The sequence below is a fragment of the Notamacropus eugenii genome, chromosome 2 (assembly GCF_028372415.1).
Source record: "Notamacropus eugenii isolate mMacEug1 chromosome 2, mMacEug1.pri_v2, whole genome shotgun sequence".
Classification (NCBI taxonomy): domain Eukaryota; kingdom Metazoa; phylum Chordata; class Mammalia; order Diprotodontia; family Macropodidae; genus Notamacropus; species Notamacropus eugenii.
The window spans coordinates 331,444,583-331,463,567 of NC_092873.1; the positions used below are offsets into that span (position 1 = coordinate 331,444,583).

General features: G+C 38.2%; 1 protein-coding gene across 10 annotated transcripts in view; it reads left to right on the forward strand.

Moving 5' to 3' along the window:
• The window catches only part of ARSG (arylsulfatase G), a 188,534-nt gene that overhangs the window by 103,517 nt on the left and 66,032 nt on the right, over positions 1-18,985 (forward strand). For 4 of the 10 annotated variants that reach the window (XM_072645498.1, XM_072645499.1, XM_072645497.1 and 1 more), the window contains 3 exons: positions 4,040-4,966; positions 14,671-14,873; positions 15,953-16,000. In XM_072645498.1, coding sequence (XP_072501599.1) covers positions 4,749-4,966; positions 14,671-14,873; positions 15,953-16,000 — 469 coding nt within the window. In that variant the 5' untranslated portion in view covers positions 4,040-4,748. Of the gene's footprint in view, positions 1-3,152; positions 4,967-14,670; positions 14,874-15,952; positions 16,001-18,985 lie in introns of all 10 variants that reach the window. The other 6 variants (XM_072645500.1, XM_072645495.1, XM_072645503.1 and 3 more) reach the window with 4 other exon arrangements.

Below are 18,985 nucleotides of genomic sequence, written 5' to 3' on the forward strand. Positions count from 1 at the left end.
GGAGTGGGAAGTGAGAGAAAGGGTAAATTAATTAACTTATGTCCATTCTTTTCTGGTGGTAAATATTCATAATTATCTTTGAAAATTCTCAAGAAACTTCATATTGGAGAACAGTAAAGAAAACAATCTCTTTGCTGGGCAGGCTTCTTCTTAAGCAAATTTATACCTTTAAATCCATTGTTTAATCTGGATGAAACTAAATAGATTACTTATAAGAAATGAAACTGTTTTAGAGTTGTAACCTTAGTAGCTTGAAGAAGAAAACCCTGGAAAGGGCCTAGAAGAGAGAATTCAGTTTAACAATAATAATGAAATAATAGCAACTGTGCTAAGTATTTTTTAATTATTTCAGTTGATTCTCAAAACAACCCTAGGAGGCAGGTTTTATTATTATGCCCATTTTACAGAAGAGGAAACTGAAGCAAACAGAAGTTAAGAATTGCCCAGGGTTACACAGCCAGTGTCGGAGACCATATTTGAATTCAGATCTTCCTGAGTCCAGGCCTGGTGCTATCCACTCCAGGCTAGTTGCCTTTGAAGGAAGATGGGAGTCAGTCCACAAGAATTTATTAAATGTCCTTTGTGTGCATATTGTTATTCTAGGGAAAGAGAGATGTTTTTTTTCTTCACAAATACTACTTGATTAAAATTAAATTTGAAAGTCTGAGTGTCATTTTGGAATTCAGAAAGATTGGCATTTCTGCACAATGGATTCACTGACTACCAGATGACTGTGGCTGTTGTCTTGGAGTTTTTCTATTTTGATTAAATATCTATCTGCTCATCCTTTAAAAAAATTCAATTTTATTCATGTCTTTTATTTTTATATCACATTCATTTTCTTACATATCCCTACCCTCTCCGATACTCAGTGAACCATCCCTTGTGAGAAAGATTAAAAAAAAAAGAGAGGAAAAATGCAGTTCGGAAAAACCAATAAGCTCATCAACACAAAGCAGTTGCACTAGTCCACATCCACAACCCCCCATCTCTACTGACTTTCATAAGATTATAGCTGTAGAGCTAGTAGGAACTCAGAGGCTACCCAGTCCCATCACTTCATTTTATAAATGAATATGGGGGGGGGGGCAGATAGGTGGTGCCGTGGATAGAGAACCAGCCCTGGGATCAGGAAGACCTGAGTTCAAATTTGACCTCAGACACTTATTAGTTGTGTGACACTGGGTAACCCTGAGTGCCTCAAAAAATATTAAAAAACAATGAATACTTCAAGTATGAGAGATAAGATTCTGATTCCAAAGTTACAACTGCCTCCAGGTTTTTTCTAATAATTCAGGATTGTAATTCTTTCCCCATTTCTGTCCCTGCCCCCCACCAATGTCCATCCCTACTCTCAGTCCATTTTTCCAAATCTAATGGCCTCTCTTCTATCCTCACCCTTCTCAACATTTTTGCAGCTTTTCCTTGATATATTAATTTCTCTCAAGATTTTCATGGTATTGCTCCTTCCTGGTTCTTTTCCTACCTAACTGCTCCTTCTCAGTCTCCTTTGCTGAATCTTCATCCTTGTCATCTCTATTAACTATGAATGTTCCCCCAGGGTTCTATCCTAGACCCTGTTCTCTTCTATCTTTAACCTTTCTCAGTTAGTAATTTCATTAGCTTCTATGGATTCAATTGTCATCTCTATGCTAATAATTCTTATTATTCTTGATACTGATATTTCTATGCTGATAAATCTATTTATTCAAGCCCTAACTTCTCTGCTGACTTTCAGTCTTGCATCTTCAGCAACCAATTGGACAGCTCGAACCAACTGCTTCGTAGACACTTTAAATTTAACATGCCCAAAGTTGAATTCTTTCTCCCTCCCCCCTAAGCCTTTCTCCCCAACTTTCCTATTTCTTTCAAGGATATCACCATCCTTCTAGTCACTCAGGCGTACAACCTCCTCACTCTTACTTATGCCTTCTACTCCATACCCAATCTCTTGTCAAGTCCTTCAATTCTACTTTCACAACATCTCAAATCTATACTCCCTTTTCCTCTGCCACTGTCACCACTGTAGTGCAGACCTTTATCATCTCTTGCTCAGAATGTTGCAATAGCCTTTTGATTGGTTTCTCTGCCTTAAGCCTTTCCCTACTTTAATCTACCCTCTACTCAACTGTCTGATTAATCTCCCTACAGTGTAGTCATAGCCTCCTTCCCCACTCCCACTCAATAAAACTCAGTGGTTTCTTATAATTTCTTTTGAGTCATTTCAGTTGTGTCTGATTCTTTGTGACCCCATTTGGGGTTTTCTTGGCAAAGATGCTAGAGTGGTTTGCCATTTTCTTCTCCAGCTCATTTTGCAGATGAGGAAACGGAGGCAAATAGGATTAAGTGACTTGCCCAAGATCATACAGCTAGTACATGTCTGAGGCCAGATTTGAATTCATGAAGACGAATCTTCCTGACTCAGGTCTGCCACTCTATCCACTCTGCCACCTAGCCTTCCCAAATCCTTAAAGTTCTTCATTAACAGGCCCCCTGCTATGTTTCCAGTCTTCTTACACCTTACTCTTTTTGCCACCACATTTTCTCTGTTCTAGTGGCACCAGCCTCCGTGCTATTCCTCACAAGAGACACTCTATCTTCTGACTGAGCATTTTCACTAGTGGTTCCCTTTTCCTAGAGTTCTTGCCTTCTCCATCTCTATCTACCACTCTCTCCAGCTGCTTTCAAGTTCCAACTAAAATCTTACAAGACTACAAGAAGTCTTTCTTTGTCCTCTTTTATATGAGTGCTTTTCCTATTTATTATCTCCAGTTTATTATATTTCTATACACTCGTTTCATGCCCCCCCCTTCCTCCTGCCCCCTCGTTAAATTGCGAACTCCTTGAGAGTAGGGATTTTTTTTTTCAAAAAAAAATTTTCTTTTGTATTTCTCAGCACTTAGCCCAGTACCTGACACATAGTAGGTGCTTAATAAGTGCTTGTTGACTGATTGACTATGAATGGTTGGGTTAGCTGGTTTTGTAGCATCAAACATGTATTTTGTTAATACAGTAATGAAAAGAGCATCTGTCATAATGCCAGTCCTAGCTGAATGGAAATATCCATCCTGTTATACTCTAAACTGGTCTGCCTTCTTCTCAGTTCCTTCCTGAATGTCTGATTTTAAATTAATATCTTTTATATTTCCCAGTGCCTCTGCCTACTGATCTCCTTATTGACCTTGTGAATGATGACTTCTTAATGGACTAGAGACGTTGGCCTCATGCTGATTCCATTTCCCACTCTGATTTCTTGCTTTTTATTCTCAAGGAGACTGAATTATAATTAGTTAAGTAGGGCAACTTCTCTTTTTTTCTAGTACCTTCTAGTCTTGTCTATGCCCAGACTCATGATAATCTAGTTTTCCATCATCGCTTTAGATACCTATTAAAGGAACCATGTCAGGTTGAAAAGAGGTCACAATTTCTTTTTTTTTTTCAAATGTTACAGTAGGTGTTGCAATATAAGGTGTTGCAATATAGTACAAAAGGGAAAACACTTGACTCTAGAGTTAGAGGACTGAAATTGGAACCCCAACTTTGACATTACCAGCATGATCCTGGACAAGTGATTTTATGTCCCTTGGCCTCAGTTTGCTCATCTCTAAAATGAGAGGGTTAGAGTAGGTAGTTTCCAAAGTTCCTTCTAGTTCTAGACCTAAGATCCTTAAAATGCTGTATAAATGTTAGTTGTTTTTTATTATTATTATCATTCCATGTTAACAAAAAATTTTCATAACAATTTTATTTGATAGCATCATTATGACAAAGAATGATTTTCTAGGGGAACCACTCCCCTTTCTATTCCCCTCTTTTAGGACTCCCGATATGTTTTTTCCAGTCCTTGTGAATCAGGTCATTTGGAATCATTTGGAAATGGTATCATTACTATTTTGGAGGCAGAGAAACTGATATACAGGTTAAATATCTGAGTATCTGTTGTCATGGAAAAGCCACTCTTTCCCAACCTACTGAATAAAACACAGCTGTGCTGGCAGTTTTGACTCTAATTTTCTTCTCCAATGTGTGTGTGTGTGAGTGAATGAATGCGTGAGTGTGTGTGTGTGTGCATGTGTGTGTGTGTGGTATGTTTGTATGTTTTCAGAAAAACTTGCAGAAGAAATGAAGGACTCCACCATCTGGAATTTGAACCCTCCTTCAATGTCCACTGCATCCTCTAGGATGTCCAGGTGTTCTGCAGCTGCCTGAACTCATCTCACAGGGAGCAGCACCCCAAGCAGATGTGAGCACTGCCTCACAGCTCAAATAATATTTTTGTTATTCTCATGACTGTATAGCTGAGTCATTTTCCAAGTGACTGTGATACAGAAACTGTAGAAGAACTTGGGACAACAACCCTTGAAACTGTATGCTGTGTTAAAAAGAGAGAACAAAAACCCTAGCTTTTTTCGGTGGACTCCAGATGTAAACATCAGAAGTCAGTGTAACGTCTGCATCCAGCTGTCTGGTGAGTGACAACATTCACTGACAGGAAGAGTAAGGCCATCTTGTGAGCTGCAAGCTTTCGAAGTTCTCAGCTTCTAGAATCACTGTCTGTTAACTTCATTCTTGGTGTTGCCACCACCCAAAGAGAGACCTCTTTCTGGTGCATGCTGCTCCTAATTCTCCTCTGTCTCCTGAGCAGCTTCCTTGCAATTAAGGCAAATACAAGATAGCTAAAGCAGAGATTTGGAGTGGTGCCACCAATTTTACTGCCCTAGATTACAAGAATCCAGCCCCTTAAGAGCATGGCAGGACTCTTTCTCAAAGTTTTGCTGCTGGGTGCAAGTTTAACAGGATTGCTCTACTCCCTTGTGGATTTTCATTCCTACGGAAAGACAGGCCTCAAGAGGCCTAATTTTGTAATCATTTTGGCTGATGATGTGGGATGGGGTGACTTGGGGGCAAATTGGGCTGAAACAAAGGACACTCCACAACTGGATAAAATGGCTTCAGAAGGAATGAGGTGAGTTTTAAAAAAGATAACCCTGCCTCTTTGTGAACATCTCTTTGGTTGTCTCATACTGGGTCTAGGTTTAATCAAGAGTTTCTAGAGGTACAAGGACCAGGTCTATTTATAATAACTACATGATGACCAGTCTATCATCACTGACCATTTCATATTTGATATCTGCTATCTTATGATGAAAATGGTCTCCCTCTTTAACACACACTATTCAATAGTATACTTTCAGTCAAAAGGAGCACGCAGTTGGCCCATATGTTGCTGTTGAGTTGTTTCGGTTGTGTTCAAGTCATCATGACCCCATTTGAGTTTTTCTTGGCAAAGACACTGGAGTGGTTTGCTATTTTATTCTCCAGCTCATTTTATAGATGAAAAAACTGAGGCAAACAGGGTGAAGTGACATGCCCAGGGTCACACAGCTAGTAAGTGTCTGAGGCCAGATTTGAACTCAAGTCTTCCTGACTCCAGGTGTGACACTCTATATAAAACACGGCTAGTTGTATGTGATATTATAAACAATGATTCACAATTTTCAGGTACTTTATGTAGAAATTTCAAGTACTTTATTTAGAAATCATCTCACGACCCTCAGAGCAACCCTATGGGTTAATAGTACAAGTATTAATATCTATGTTACTGATAAGAAACCAAGACCCAGAGAAATCAAATAATGTAACCATTTTTTAGGGGGGGAGGGTTTCCCTGAAATGAACCAGCCTATTCATTAAATGCTGGCTCCAAATAACTTTTATCATTTTATCTTACAAACAAATGCTGATAACACATGTCTGAACATCAGTAACTTCTGGATTTCATTCTTGTCTGTGCAAGTGAGAAGCTAACTGGGTCAGAGTCAGTCTTCCTCTTTTTCATTTTTTTCTAATCTTCAAAATGGAATTGGTAAAGGCTGGTTACTCATTACAACATAGTGAGTCTTCATAGAGATCTTGACTAATTAATTTTTTAAATCCCTACCAGCTTATCAGAAAAATACTGATGAGAATACGTAAAACCATAGTTATTTAGACACGTTTGTTTTTTTCCAGTGTTTCCCTCTGAGATCCTCTCAACCAAGACCAAAGTGAGACCTTGGGAGGGCCCTTTATGCAAATATTATTTTGTTGACCTCTTATGTTTTTCTCCAGCAAAGTGTTCAAACCACAGGAGTCACATGATAGAAGTGAGAGGTGGCTGAACGGTGCTAATCTATCTCAAACCGACAGCTTTATGGTGTTGTTTTTTTTTTTTTACTAATTGGTTGATATTCATTTAAACTTAACAAGCATTTTTAGAAACATCTGCTATGCTGTGCTACTCTTTCCCAGGCACTGTGCTAAATTTTGGTGAGAAAAATGATAAAAAAAGGAAACAATCCTTTAGCCTGAGAAATTTATATTCTAATGGGGAGATAAAATTTTCATATGTATAGTTAATATAACATTAATTTCAAGAGGTGAAAATGTTCAAAGCCCTGGGAGATGAGGTTTAGAAGAGTCCTCTTTTATACTGTAGTACCTAAGATGTACTTTGAAGGAAGTTAGTGCTTCTATGAAGTGTGCAGAGGTGAGGAGGAAGGACTTTCCAGATGTTTTTTCCTTGTTTTTGTATTGTATCTTAGAAGCCATTGGCTATATTTGAGTGGGGAGTGGTAGTGACGTAATCTAATCTGAGTTTGAGGAACCTCAATTTGGTATCTGAATGGAGGATGGATTGGAAAGGAGAGAGACTGAAATGGGAGAGATCATTTGGTGACTAGTGCCGTAGTATAGGTGGGAGGAGATGAAGACCTGAGACCTTACGGTAGACCTTACTGTAGGGTCTGTGAGAGTAGAGAGGTCATGAGAAGTATGTGAAAACATGCTTCCAGGACTGCCATCATTACTCACTTTTGCTAGACTTTCTCAATTTTCAAATATTGGGAGTTTGGGGGAAATATTCGACTTTACTGCATCTTGTTTGCTTATGAAATGTCAAAAATGGATTTGATAAACTATTTTTTTTGTCAGTAAATGCAGAGAATAACAAACATAACATCAATTATACTACATATTCTTGCATTTTTAAAAACATATTGGCATTTTTGTATAATAAAAGGTTAAAATAGCCATGCCATATAAAGACACAAGGAGAAGCCATATGTACTAGAGCAGAAGATGTTGCTCCTTCCCCTAAAGAAGGTGGCCCAGGAATTCAGTGGCTTTGACCTCCCCTCATCCTCCAGCATCCTCATCCTCCAGCATCCTCATCCTCATCCTCATCCTCGTGTCTGCATTAGGCGTAGGGAGGGAATAAAGGAGTGGAAGAAGGGAGAGACACTGACTTCCTCTTTTGAATTTGAGGACAAAGTTCAGGCTCCTTGGACTTTTCCTACCTGGGGTGGCTTTGCCTTCATACCCCGTGGAGTCCTCCTATTTCTCTGCCTCCTTAGACTCCTTCCCACATACCAATCTCTCCATCTTCCCTGGTATTCTCTCATACTGTCCCACTCTTTTTAGTTAAATCTTCTAGTATCCTTGATTTTTCCTATCAAAGATCCTGAGTAGCTCTGGCCTGTCCCTGACATCTTACGGGTATCAGGTATGACCTAGGTCAGAGGTCAGAGGCTAAGGAATCAATCAATAGCAATAGCTCACATTTATGTTGCCTATTAAGCAACACTTTCATGGAATCAGAGAGCTAGAAGAAATCTTAAAGGTTATCTAGTCTCCCTCATTCATTTTACAAATGAGAAAACTCAGGTCCTCAGAGGTTAAGTGAGTTCCCTTAAATTAGGAAGAACTTAAACCTAGGTCTTCTGACTTTAAAGTCAATGTTTTCTAAACTAACCCCATAGTCAAATTTGCAACTCTGTAAGAAGGGAAGGGCAAATATTACAGATATTTTGCAACTGAAGAAACTGAAGTTTAGAGGTGTCAGTCAGTAAACTGCCTACTCTCCTAAGTGTCTACTATATGCCAGGTATTGTGCTGAGTGCTTGGGATACAAAAAGAGGCTCAATAGGGGAAAAAAAAAGTATAATCAAGGTATATTCGGAATAAAAAGGAATTAATTAAAAGACAAAAGGTACTAGGATTAAGATGGGTAGGGAGAGGTTTCCCTGTAGAAGATGAGACTTTAATTGAATCCTAAAAGAAGCCAGGGGAGTCAGTAGGTAAAGATGAAAGGGGAGAGTATTCCATGCACGGAAGATAGCTAGAGAAAATACCTGGAACAGAGAATGGAGTATTTTGGTCATGGAACATGGTCAGTGTCATTGAATTAAAGAATGCATGGCAGAGAGTGAGGTATAAGAAGACTGGAAAGATAGGAGGGGACTACGTTATGAAAGGCTGTGAACAGCAAATAGAGGATTTTGTATTTGATCTTGTAGGTGATAGGGAATCTCTGGAGCTAACTGAGTAGAGGGGTGACATGGAGCTTTAGGAAAATAATTTTTTGGTGGCTGAATTAAGGATAGGTTGTAGTGGGTGGAAACTTGAGGCAGGCAGACTCATCAGCAGGCTATTGCAATAGTCTGGACATGGGATGATGAGAGTTTGTACCAGAATGGTGATGATGTCAGAGGAGAGGGCAGGCCGTATTCAGGAGATGTTGAAAAGGTGAAATTAACAGGCCGTGGTAACAAATTAGATATGAGAGGTGAAAGATAATTAGGAGTCAAGAATGACACCTAGGCTATTAGCCTGGGTAGCCTGGAGGATGGTGTTGCTTTCAGCCAACAGTAATTGGGATGTCAGAAGATGGGAAATGTTTAGGGAGAAAGATAAGTTCAGTTTTGGATATATTGGGTTTAAGGTGTCTACTGGACACAGTTTCAAGATGTCTTAAAAGGCAATTGGAGATGCAAGATATATAGATATGGACCAAGGACTTGAAATCGACTAGATGATACTGTTCAGGGTTATATGAGAGAGGTAGTATTTGAGACTGGATCTTTGTACATGACTCTACTGGATAATATTAACAACTAATATTTAAATTCTGGAAATATACTAACTTCTTCCTACTCGCTCCAATTTCCTTTTTCAGAAATATTTTAAAAATTACATTTTCTCAATATTTTTGTCCCAGTCTCACCTGAACAGAAAACCTTGTTGGTACTTGGTCATTAACCTGAAATCCTTTTAACATCTGCTTCAAAGACTTAACCAGTTTCTAAAAAGAAATAAAATTAGAGTTCAAGGGAGAATTCTGTTCTCTTCAAAGATTAAAAAATTAGGGTGATGATCTGAGAGCATACCTTTAAACTTTAAATAGTTTAGGGAAATGATTTTACAAGGTCACCTTACAGTAAAGTGACTTTATTGTGTTTGATAAATCAAAATTATTACCTAGACTTCAGCCTCCTATTTAATCTTGATTATTAAATGTTGGGTTTGTTCTCAAATACAGTATGTGGAAAATGGCCTGGGCAGAGAGACTTTCAAAGACAGGATGGATTTGCATCCTTTTAGATATTTTGCCCCTAAAAAATACTTAGAATAATCTAACTAAATAATTAATTTGTCCCTGACAGATTTGTATCCAAAATGCAGAGCACAGAATTTTTCTTCCGTAATACAATGCTTTAAAATTTGCAAATAGCTTCATATGAAGCATCTCAAGTCATATTTGTGAATTTTATGAAAATTTGCAAATGGCTTTAAATAATTTAGGACCTCCTATCAATCCTGTGAGGTAGGTACTGCAAGTTTTATCATTGTCATTTATAGATGGAGATATTGAGGCTCAGGAAGTTAAAAATGACTTGCCCAGAGTCATAGCTCTTAAATGTCAGACCCTGCCTTTATGACTGTAGGTCTAGCTCTCCATTCCCTATCCTCTCTATCCTCTCAAATTATTTGCTGAATTGAAAATGTCAATCCATTCTTACAATCACTTTTGCTTTTCTTCACTAACTGGACTGGGTTTTTGTTTAAAATAAGCCATTAGTTGTAGAGATCACCCAAGTTGGACCTACCCCTTCAAAGGCATTTGTGGGTTTGCATTAGCACATTGAAAATGTAACTGAGAGTGTTCAACAAACCTGGGAAAATAAATTACTTAATGAAGTAACCTCTATTTAACAAGAATTATTGGGAAAACTAGAAAGCAATCTAGTAAGAATTAGTTTAGACCAATATCCTTAAATTACACAGGAAAATAAGCTCAAAATAGGATTTTATACTAATGGTTGCACCACTAAAAAAATTAGAAGACAACTATATTAGAAGACAATGTTTATAGAAACAGATGGGAGAGAATTGTTATTCAATCAAGGGATGGAAGTGATTGCTCAACGTAAAGCAGATTAATTTAAATTACATGAAATTAAAAATAATTCCATGAACAAAATCAATGCAACCAGGGCAAGAAAAAAAAGCTGTCAATTGAGAAAAACATTTGCATCAAATATCTGACAAGGGTCTCATATGTAAAGGACTTAATGCAAATATATAAAGCTGAGAGCTAATTTCCAAAGAATTTGTGGTCAAAGGATATGAACAAACTACTACCAACCATATGAAAGTTTGCTCCAAATCACTAACAATTAGAAAAATGAAAATAAAACAACCCTGAAGTTTTGCTTCATGCCCAACAAATTGGCAAAGGTGAAAAGTATAAGTTCTGTCAGTGCAGGAAGGGCTGTGGAAACAAACACACTAATAAACTCTCCTTCACTCTGAAGAGGTCAACCTTTTCATTATAAGACCAACTTATCTACCTTTCCCCTTGATCCTCTTCTTTCCAAACTTCTCCAGCTTATTGCCCTCATACTCATTTCCTCAACTCACTCTCTCATGTTCCATCTTTCTCCATCTACTGATTCCCTCCCTGCTGTCTACAAACAGGTCTGTCTCCTAGACTTTAAATACCCAACATCTTCACAAGTTATCATCCTTTATTTATCATCCTGTCTTTCCTCTTTTCTCAACCAAACTCCCAGAGAAAACTATATATGCTCCTTGTCTTCAATTCCTCTTCTCTTATCAACCCTTTCAGATCCAGTTTCTGACCTCCCTCAACTAAAACTGCTCTCTCTAAATATATGTTACCTCTTAATTGCCAAGTCTGATGCCTTTTAAAAATCCTAATCCTTTTCTATTATCCTAAATCCTAATCCTTTTAAAAAAAATACTATTGACCACTCTCTACCTATGGACACTTTTTCCTTTGCAAGTTTAATGATACTATTTTCTCTTGGTTCTCCTATGTGTCTACCTGTCTGACCCATCCTTGATCTAGGTTCATGGGGTTAATCTGAAGGGTCAGAAAGATGATCGGACCTAATGTCTAACAGCTAATGTTCATTAAATGAATGGTGGTAAACATTATCCCTGCACATCTAAAAGGTGAAAGCCCCACTCACTTCCATTCCATGAGATTTATTGAAAGATGAGTCATTACAGAGATTAATTCCTGCTGATGAATATCAGTGCTTGGGGTGCAAATGTTGCTCTTAATCACAATGGGTACTTCCAAATGAAGAAAAAAAAATCCTTTGAGCCTGTAAAGTTTCTTCTGGCTCTACACCAGCCTCTTCCATATCAATACAAGTAGAAGAAGAAGTATTCTTTTGAGGATTGCAGGATGTCTTTGACTACAATTTGATGTAATGATGGATTTCTTCTACTATATAAATATATACATGTATATTAAAAATATAGAAATAGTGAAAAAAGCACTGCTTCTAACATTGATCCTTGTTGATGAGTCTCTGTGTTTTTCAAATGTTCTTGAAGATTTATAAGCACAAAATGACCAAATGGTATGTGCCTGAGCTTATGAACAATCTTTTCCGAACGCTGGCCCATGGACAATCCCTTCTTTATCCATGACTGGTCTTTGACCCATAGCACTTTCAGGTGTAGTTGCCTGTTCAGAGGAAAACCTATGATGCATTAGTTCCCGTAATTAACCTAAAAATGATATCTTATTGTCAGTGACTTTGGGAGGTGGTGGTTCTCTCAGGGTGGACTGTCTGCTCAGCTTGGACACTAATAAATATTGATTTTGGCAGGGACTTCTATTATTTGAGTTAGTGAGGGTGAGCAAAACCTTTGCAAAAGTTAGAAAAAAGTGAAAAAAAAATTTTGTGGCACTTTCGATAAGCACATTTTCAAGACATGACAGTGCTTTAGAGAAAACTATCAATTCAGCATGCAAGAAAAAGGAATTACAATAAATGTTTTTATATATAATACTTATATTTATATATACTATAATTAGATATATACACTTAGTGCAAAAGTTTTTTCTACATAAAATGGAGTTTGACTTCTAGCTACAGAACAGAATAAGTAAAACTGACAACATTAACAATAGAGCAGACTTTATCCATCACTTAGTTTTTGTAGCTCCTTAAACCACAAGGTAAGTGATGGTAGTCATAATAAGAGACTGGCTAACGAAAGGAAAGAAAACTCAGGACATTCCTTCTCAGTCTCCTTTGCTGAAAAATCCATGTCCTACTCCTTGACTGTGGTGGCTTGAAGAATCTGTCTTGGACCCTCTTCTCTTTTTTTCTCTACATTCTCTCCCTTGGTTGACCTTATCAGCTCCCATGGGTTTAGCTATTATTTGTATGCCCTGACTTCCAGTCATATACATATGCATATACATGTGCACACATATATTATATATTTATACATACATACATACATATATATACATATAAAATCACATGAGATACTTATGCTTGGCACACAGTAGGTGCTAAATACATAAATGTTTGTTCCCTTCCCTTCACCCAAGTTATTTCTCCTACATCACTGTTGAATTAATGTTTTGAACTAGATTTCCTGTAGCAACTTCAGAGTCAACACGGTCAAAACAAAACACATCCGTTGCTCCAATCTATCCTTCTTCCTAATTTCCCTCTTGGGAGGTACCAGATGTATGACCCTGGACAAGTCACTTAATCTCTGTCTAGCTCAGTTTCCCCATCTGTATTCTGGGGTTAAGAATAGCATTTATAAATAAATAAAATGAAATAATATTTGTAAAGTGCTTTGCCAACCTTAAAGCACTAGATAGATGTAGCGCCACCTTCCTTTGGGTCACCCAGTGCAGGTGCTACCTTCTGAAGTCTTTCCCAATCCACACAGCTGCTAATGCCTTCCTTCCCAAAACTTCCTTGTATTCATTTCGTATAAGTTAAGTACGTACTTATATACATTATGCTGTTTTCTCCTTCAGGATATAAGCTTTATGAGGACAGGAACTGCTTCACTTTTGTCTTTGTATCCCCAACACTTACCGCAGAGGTTGTCACAAATATATTTGTTGATTGATTGATCTAGTCTAACTCCTTCATTTTATAGAGAAGAAAAATGAGACTGAGAGAGTAAGTGATTTTAGGGATCACACACAGCATTACAGATTTAGAGCTGGACAGGTCCTTAGAGATCATGAAGTTTTACAGAGGCGGTAACTGAGACCCAGAGGTCACACAGCTACTAAGTATCAGAGAGGTAGGATTTGAACCTAGTTTTTCCCCATTCCAAATCCAGAATGTATGCACTATATTCTATGCACTTATTTTCTGTCATGCTTGACAGAATATAAATAAAACAAGAACCATTTGATTTTTGCTTTTATATAATTAGTGCCTGGCACAAAGTAGGTGCTAAATAAATACTTGTTGATTGACTGAAAAATATAGTGTGGGTGGAGTTGTGAACTTCTTCAATGCCAGGTTACTTCGGTTACTTACTGTCTTATGTTTTAATGTGCATTGATTTTTCTATCAGATGTTCTTCTGGCTTCATATTTTTGTCTTGTTTTACATTCTATTTTCAACCTTTAATTAAAGCCCTTGTTTTTTCAATTGGTCAAAGCCTGCCCAGGTTGACCTGGAAAAGGACATTTTGCCAAATAATAAAGCCTCTTTGTTGCTTCATTACTTGCCTCCCACATTTACCATGGGATGGGCTAAGAAGAGGTGAAATTCAAATTGGTTCATTTAGCAATTTAATCACAACTTCTGAAAGGAAAGGATGTAAAATTCAATGATCGAAAGGTTTCTATGTCACAGAATGTCAGAACGGGAAGGGGTGATAAGAAACATATAGGCCAACAGCTTTATTTTGGCACATGAAGAAACACAGATCCAGACACATGAAATGATTTGGAGAAGTCCATCCAAATTTGTAGTGAATTCTTCCATCTCCAAATCTAGTATTCTTTCCACTCTATCTCTCATTCACATGCCTGATTAAGTATTGTTTGTAGACCAGTCATTCATTCAACACAGAACTATTAAGTATTATACACAAGGTATTGTGTGCTAAATACTGGGAAATTCAAAGGTGGGAAGATGACACAATCCCTGCCCTCCAGACACTTCAGTTCAATGGCAAGGTGAGAAGACAACACAGGATGCAAGGAGCTGAGAAGAGGACACTTTAAACCTATTTGTAGGAATATTCCTGCTGAGGAGAAAAACGGAATCATTTCCAATTTTTACAAATTATTATTGATAGGTAGGTGCTAAGCCCAGTTGCTTCCACCCCCGCTGGAATGTGTGGGTTATCAGTACCTTCTAAATTTTATTGTGCTGGAGCCAAAGCCCCAATGGCCCTGCCTTTTGTCTCTGGGTTCTTGGCAAGTGAGGCGGTTGGATTAAATGATTTGGAAGGTTCTTTTTAGCTCTATAAGTCTCTGAAATGAATTTTCCCCCCTTTTTTTGCATTCATTCTATGCTTTGTAGTTTCCTCCCACAGTTTGTTTCCTTCCAGGTTTGTAGATTTTCATGCTCCGGCCTCTACCTGCTCCCCGTCCCGGGCCAGCCTGCTTACTGGAAGGCTTGGGGTGAGGAATGGAGTTACTCACAACTTTGCCATCAGCTCAGTGGGGGGCCTGCCACTCAATGAGACCACCTTAGCCCAGGTGCTCCAAGAGGCTGGTTACATCACAGGAATGATAGGTAATGCTACAAGTTTCACTTCCAGAATGAACTCTCTCCTTCACCTCTGCCTCAGAGAATTCCCATTTTACCTCAAAGCATAGTTCAACTGCCATCTCCTATGATCCTCTGAGTTTTTAGGGTTCTTTCCCTCTCAAAATTAGACTGTATTAGTTATTGTTCAATTGTATCCAGTTCTTCCTTATCCTCTTGAGATTGGCCTGTTGAATCAGGGCATAGTCGGGGTCCGGGGCAGTGGGGAAAGGGGGGACCTGAAACCTCAAGGCTACATGTGGCCTTTTAGGTCCCTAGGTGTGGCCTTTTGACTGAGTCCAAGTTTTACCGAACAAATCCTTTTATTAAGGGAATTTTTTCTGTGAAGTTTGGATGCAGTCAAAGGGCAGCACTTCAGGACCTAGAGGGCCACATGTGGCTTTGAGACCATAGGTTCCCCACCCCTGGCCTAGTCTGTTCTCAGCTTTCTATTTCAACTCTCTGTGTTAGCTCTCAAGAATTCCAAAGCCTTTGCAGTTTGGGGATGGCAGGTGTGAAGGAAATACCCCTGTGGACTTATTATTTTTGCTTTTTCTTTCCCTTCTCATTTTAGCCATATTCAACGTGTGACAAAGGGGAGGATGATGAGGCAGGCAAGAAGGCAGGTGTCCCTGATATAGAGAGTGTGGAAATCTATTCTGTCTTCAGTAATTGATATCAATTTAATGCCACAGGGAAGAGGAAGGGACAGACAATGAGCCTGTTCCTCTGTTCCTCTGAGTCCTCTCTGTGGGGAGGGAGGGCAGAAACAGCCTTTTCAGGTCACTGAATTCTTTAGGTTTCCCAGTAGCTGGCCTTCCTTTCTCCATTCTCTTTCCTATTTGTTTAGTTGTGTCTCTTGTTTTTGCTTGCTGTCTCCCAGTGGACGCTGGCCTGTGTTCCTTAGAGGGAAGGACTTGCTTGGCACAGCTCCTTTTGGTACCTTTTGGTTCCCCTTTCTTAAATGAAAAGCTAATGGAAGACAGTCTGTTTCCTTAGCTCTCTAAACAAAGTGAGATTATGAACAGGGAATCATGCTGATCACTTTCTTTCTTGTTTTCCAACAGGAAAATGGCATCTTGGTCACCACGGCCTCTACCAACCCAATTTCCGTGGTAAGGATTCTTGGAAGGGGGTAGGGAGGATATTTGTTATTTGAGAGGGGAAAAAAAACTCTATGAAAATGAGATACAATGTCTTTTGAAATCACTTTCCTGCCTTCCACTAGATAATTCATTGCTGTATTTTGTTTTTTTTTTTTTCTGTGAGTTAATCTCACTGTTCAATACCAACTTCATTTCACCGTATAGGGACCCTTCTACTGCTTTCCAGCTTCAGGTCACTTTCCCTTAGGTGTTATATCCAAATAAAACTTTCTATTAGCTCTCTTCTGTCCTCATGACTTTTCTATTATGATGTTTCAGAAGTGTTTATTCTTCTCTCATGGTTTTAACTATGTGATTAAAGATGTGTAGATTTTAGAGTTGGTGACATGGGAAATTTAGTCCAATCTTTTTATTTCATAGTTAACATATATGATGTTTTCGAGGCAATTACATTAAATTAACTAATCATTCAGTATCTAGTGTTGTTTTATATTTCTTTCAAGTGTTCTTTGATCCCTTTCCCTCCAGTGATCATATATATCATTTAGCCTCATGGTACAGGGGATAGAGTGTTGGACTTGGTTTCTGGAAGACATGGTTTCAAATCCTGCCTATGATAATAAATTAACTGTGTGACTGTGTCACTTTAACCTCTCTGAGTCTCCAATTCCTTGTCTGTAAAATGGGGATAATATTATCCCTAGTACCTACCTCATAGGATTGTTGTCAAGATAACAAAATGGCAAACTACTTCAGTGTCTTTGGCAAGAAAACCCTAAAGGGGATCACAAAGGGTTGAGCATGACTGAAGATGACTAAAGAACAACTTACCTCATAGAATTGTTGTGAGGTCTCAAATAAGATAATGTAAGTACAGTGCTTTGTAAGCCTTAAAGCATATATATATATATATATATATATATATATATATATATATATATATATATATATATATATATATATATATATATATATATATATATCTCAGCAATTATTATTGACTTCTCAGAATCCCTGTTCATTATATTGAACATCTTCATTAGAAATCCCTAGGATTGAGTCTGAGATTTGGAAGAGATCTTGGAAATCATCTAATTCAGTACCATTTTATTTATATGAGGGTCTAAGATTGATTCCCCCGTATCCCCACCCACTTCAGTTGATATCAGTCAGAGAATTTAATCATAAATAATGATGTTTTACTTTGTTAGTGAAGTGTTAACATCCTGTTAACCCTTTTCAAAGTATGAATTCCATGTTCTCTGAGTCAAGAGGAAACAAGTGATCATTGGCCACTTTCATCTCTGCCCCTCCCCCTGCCTCCCCTAGTGGTCCTTGATAATACAGTCCAGTGAATTTGAGACAGTTAAAGAGAACCAGTAGTTATAGAACATAGCTCTTCTCCTTTTGGTTAGAGAAGAAGCAAAGTTTTTCCCATCTACACCCATCAGCCATGATGCCTAGCAGTAGAGATACTTATTTAGAAAAAGACATTGTATCCAGCAAGCAGTTTGAGAGAGTCCAGGTAGCCGTCGAGTAGACACACACACACACAGACACACACACACACACACACACTCTCTCTCTCTCTCTCTCTCTCTCTCTCTCTCTCTCTCTCTCTCTCTCTTTCTCTCTCCACACACTCTCCCCAAACAAAACCAGATAAAAAGAGGTAGTTACTTAAGGCCAGAAGCATCTTCAAGGAGTGTGACCCTTGTAGCAGACAAGAGGGTTTGGCTATGTGTATTCCCCAGCTATGTGCCTCACTGCCTTCATACTCAGAGTTTTTGTCCACTCTTCCCACAAGTGCTGTGTGTATTTATAACAATGTCACCCCCTGTTTATAGTAGAGATGTTTTATCACTTCTGGTCTTCCTATTCCATATTAGTAAATGCTTTTGCTTTGAGCTAATTGTGTTTATTGCCTGCCTATTAAGAGGAAGCTCACAGTTGGTGGGGTTGGGGTGGCCATGAGCTGTAGTTTTAGAAATAGGTACCCACAGGGTAACTCTAGAACCTGAGGTACCTCTACTCTCTTAAGAACCTCACCTGCAAGTATGAGTATGACTTAGGGGGAGGGATGCTATAATAATACCCAGAGAGGTGATGTTAGGGCCAGAACTAGAATCAGGGTTTCCTGATGTTAGTCCAATGTTCTTTCTACGTGTCCTTTTTTTTTTTTAAAGTAGTATTTTATTTTTTTCCAACTACATGTAAAGGCAATTTTTAACATTCATTTAAAAATTTTTGAGTTGCAAATTTTCTTCCTCCCTCCCTCACCTCCCCCCTCCCTAAGCAATCTGATATATATAGGTTATTTATGTGTAATCATGTAAAACATATTTCCATATTAGTCATTTTGGGTAAAAAGAAACGGACCAAAAGAAAAAAAATAAACCACACAAAAAAATAAAGTGAAGATAGTATGCTTAGATCTGTAGTCAGAGTCCATCAGTTTTTTCCTCTGGATGTGTATAACATTTTCCATCATAAACCCTTTGGAATTGTCTTGGATCATTGTATTGCTGAGAAGACCTAAGTTATTCATAGCTGATCACACAATGTACATGTCCTTTCTAATTATATTAGTGGATCCTTTTTAATCTTTAGCTCCATATTCTTTCATTTCTCATCTTTCCCTATTCTTTATACTCTCTACTGCCTCCTCCTCCCCTTCCATGATATTTCAGTATAGGATTCTATGACATCTTTTAATTCCTGCTATCTGTCTTTCACTATGACCTACTGTGGTGTGGTCCAAACAGCAGTGAAATGGGAATTAAGATATCTGGATTCTGGTTTTTATTCTGTCACTAACCTGAGACAAGTGGCAAATGTGACCTGGTTCATCTGGTTTGTTGGTACATTCTTTCTCCCCATGAAGTCTGATAGGGGGAAGCAGGAAATCCACTGAATCCAGCTCTCTGAGATTGAAAACCTCAGTTTCTTCAACAAAACTAAAAATAGATTAGGTGAATTTGAAAATTGTATAAC